Source organism: Caenorhabditis remanei, chromosome IV, assembly GCF_010183535.1.
Source record: "Caenorhabditis remanei strain PX506 chromosome IV, whole genome shotgun sequence".
NCBI lineage: Eukaryota > Metazoa > Nematoda > Chromadorea > Rhabditida > Rhabditidae > Caenorhabditis > Caenorhabditis remanei.
This window is the reverse complement of record NC_071331.1, coordinates 10,537,060-10,539,838: the sequence shown is the minus strand read 5'-3', so window position 1 is coordinate 10,539,838 and position 2,779 is coordinate 10,537,060. Positions and strand designations below refer to the sequence as shown.

The 2,779-nt window shown below is 41.8% G+C and overlaps 1 protein-coding gene across 1 annotated transcript; it reads right to left on the bottom strand.

Annotated features, from left to right (window-relative positions):
* Positions 1-313: 313 nt before the first annotated feature.
* Positions 314-2,303, bottom strand: GCK72_013160 (uncharacterized protein; the record flags this gene model as incomplete). The annotated part of the gene is made up of 4 exons (XM_003093884.2): positions 314-544; positions 643-898; positions 1,031-1,578; positions 2,253-2,303. The coding sequence occupies 4 exons, from the start codon at positions 2,301-2,303 to the stop codon at positions 314-316; spliced, it is 1,086 nt and encodes a 361-aa protein (XP_003093932.2).
* Positions 2,304-2,779: the final 476 nt, after the last annotated feature.

Sequence of the window (2,779 nt, the reverse complement as noted above, 5' to 3'; positions counted from 1 at the left end):
GTTATGGGTGTCGTAAAGCAACCGAGATGACCGAAAGGCGTATAAAAATGGGAAAGATGGAAATGGGGGGAATTAGAAAATTAGAGACAGGAGAAAGAACTCGTACAATTAAATTGAGAACAATAAAATTGAGAGAGGGAAATAGATGGACCGAAAATAAAACAGGAGGTGATGGTGTGGAATCGAATCACTAGACAAGAGGACACTGGAGAGAGAACCCGTGCTTATTTATATAGTTACCACGAATTCAAAAGAGGGGGACACTAAGGGGACTACAACAACAAATAAAATACAAAAGAAGAGGTTATGGTATTCACTGATGAGCTACAGTAGGCATTAGCCGATTAGAGTACATTGCTTGAAGAGAAAATGGGAGAACCATTGGATTCATGCTCATACCGGGTGGAAGCATCATTTGAGGGGCCATTGCTTTTCCGTATGGGTTGAATCGTTGGGGTGTGGAGGTGGCGGAGCGAGCGGCTTTTCCACCGGAAGTTGACTGCTCCGATGAGGCGGATGATGATGGGGATGGGGCGTGGCTTTTCTGGAAAATTTTGGAAATTGAAAATGAACAAGAATGTTGATGAGACCAAAGGCTCAATTTTTGAAAACTATGAGAAACAGTATCTTAAAAAATCTCACCTTAACATGATTGGTCAACTCGCTCTCATCCTCGAACGACTTTCCGCATGGCACATCTGAATCCACCCAATTGCATTGATACTTTGCCGTTGATGATTTTGGTTTCGAGGTAGCTGGTGACTTGGGGGATACTGTCTTGGGCTCCGAGGTGGCTGTGGAGGTTGATGGTTTAGAATAATCAGTTGGCATGTTGGAAGCGGAAGAGGACGCGGCGGCGGATGCAGCCAGAAGAGCTTGATAGGAGGCAGGTGGGACTCTGGAAAGAAATGGGAGTTAGTTGAAAAGTTACAAAATTCGGTTTTGACATAGTCTCGAGATCTGGGGATGACTGATTTACATTTACTTCTTGATTTTATATTAATCTTTCGAAACGGTAAAAACCACTCACCCAGTCATATTTGGCATCATTTGAGCATACATTGAAAACAATGGATGAGCTGCGAACTGCGCCATCATCTCTGCGTTCATTTGTCCCGATTTCACTGCATTCGAGGAGCTTGGACACTGCATACACCCTGGATTTGCACACGGTTGTCTCATCATTGCAAATGGACACGGCATCCGTTGAGCACCCATGAATCCGTGAGCCATTGGGAATGCTCCTGGAAAACATCCGGGCATTTGATATGGAGACATCATTGGATTGAAGAATGGGAAGCCCATTCCAGGCATTCCCATTGGAAATTGCGGTTTCGGCAGACCCGGGAACGTGAGTGTCGGCTCTTTTGATTGGGGAGTCGATCGAGGCGATGCGGATTTTTTTGATTGTTGTTGTTGGTGATGATCCAGCGAACCGAATCGATGTGATGATGATGATGGCTTCTCATCTTTTTTCTCTTGCGGCGATCCACTCTTTTTTGATGAAGAATTCTCGGGAAGACCGATCGTTTCGCATGTTTTGGCGAGCAGCGCCAGTGGAGATTTGCCGGGTTCAGCCTGGAAACTTGGAAAGATATAAAATTTATATGGGCGACTTTGATGAAAACATGTTTTTTGGTGTTAAGTACCTAGTATTAAGAGGTCATTGTTCTTCGAAGTTTCAGCATTGGTTATGAAAGACTAATGAAACATAAAAAGTTTCAAAGCTACGAAATTTAAATAGTGTGTTCCGGGACGTTTCGAACCCGGGAACCTTTCAAAATTTCAAAAATCTAACTTTTTCGATTACTCAAATTCGAAATATCTGGGGTTCAAAACGTCTCAATTTCAAAATTTAAAGGTTCAGGGCATTTCAAAATGGGGTCATTTCGAAACCGGAAGTTTTAAGACCAACCAAATGTGAAAAATTCAGAATCTTAACAAAATTTCAATTTTTTAAGTTCAGAAATTACTGGCAGTGTCTAGTGAAGCTCAACTATAATTTGAAACTGATGAAAATTTCAGAAAACCGGAAAAAATTGAGATAAATACTTCTCATTTTCAACTACAACTTCACTTGAACATTAAACTTTAAAAATCAAAGTTTTACATTTCCAGACAAAAATTTTTGAAAATTTCAGAAAACACTGGTCACTGACCAAAAAAGCTAATAGCAAGACTTCACTGACCAAAAAAGCTAATAGCAAGACTAAAATAAAATCAAAACAGAACAATATTAAAAATGAACTTACCGTTGTTGGTGTGAAATCCGTAATATATTGTGAAGAATGTGTGGAGACCATGTTTTTTATATAGTAACAATAATAATAAATGAGCAACACGAAGTAGTGATGCGCAACAAAACTAAATGTGAATAGAGAAGAGAGAGTGGGGAAGGGCGGAGTTGGAATGGGGCACTCCTATCGGCACGTTCAAAAAGAAAAGAGACTGACGGGGGGAGGCGGGGCGAAGTGAATCGGTTGGATGATGACGAGGGCGGGGCCCCCGGGGTGGGAGGTTTGACAGGCGGCAATCTGAGAGATATGGGGGAAGAGAAGAGAGAAACCAACGTATGACAGGCAATTTATGATGTGTCACTTGATAGATGAGGTGAGGACTTTGGAGACGTAGGTGTGAAGAAGAACGTTACACATCAACTTATTATATAAATATATAGAGAGAATCTCTTCTCAAACAAATCTTCTCCTTCTTCTTCCTCCGTTGCCTTTCGCGGCGGGCCATCGCGACATAAGGGGGTAAGGGGGAGGTAACATTAGAT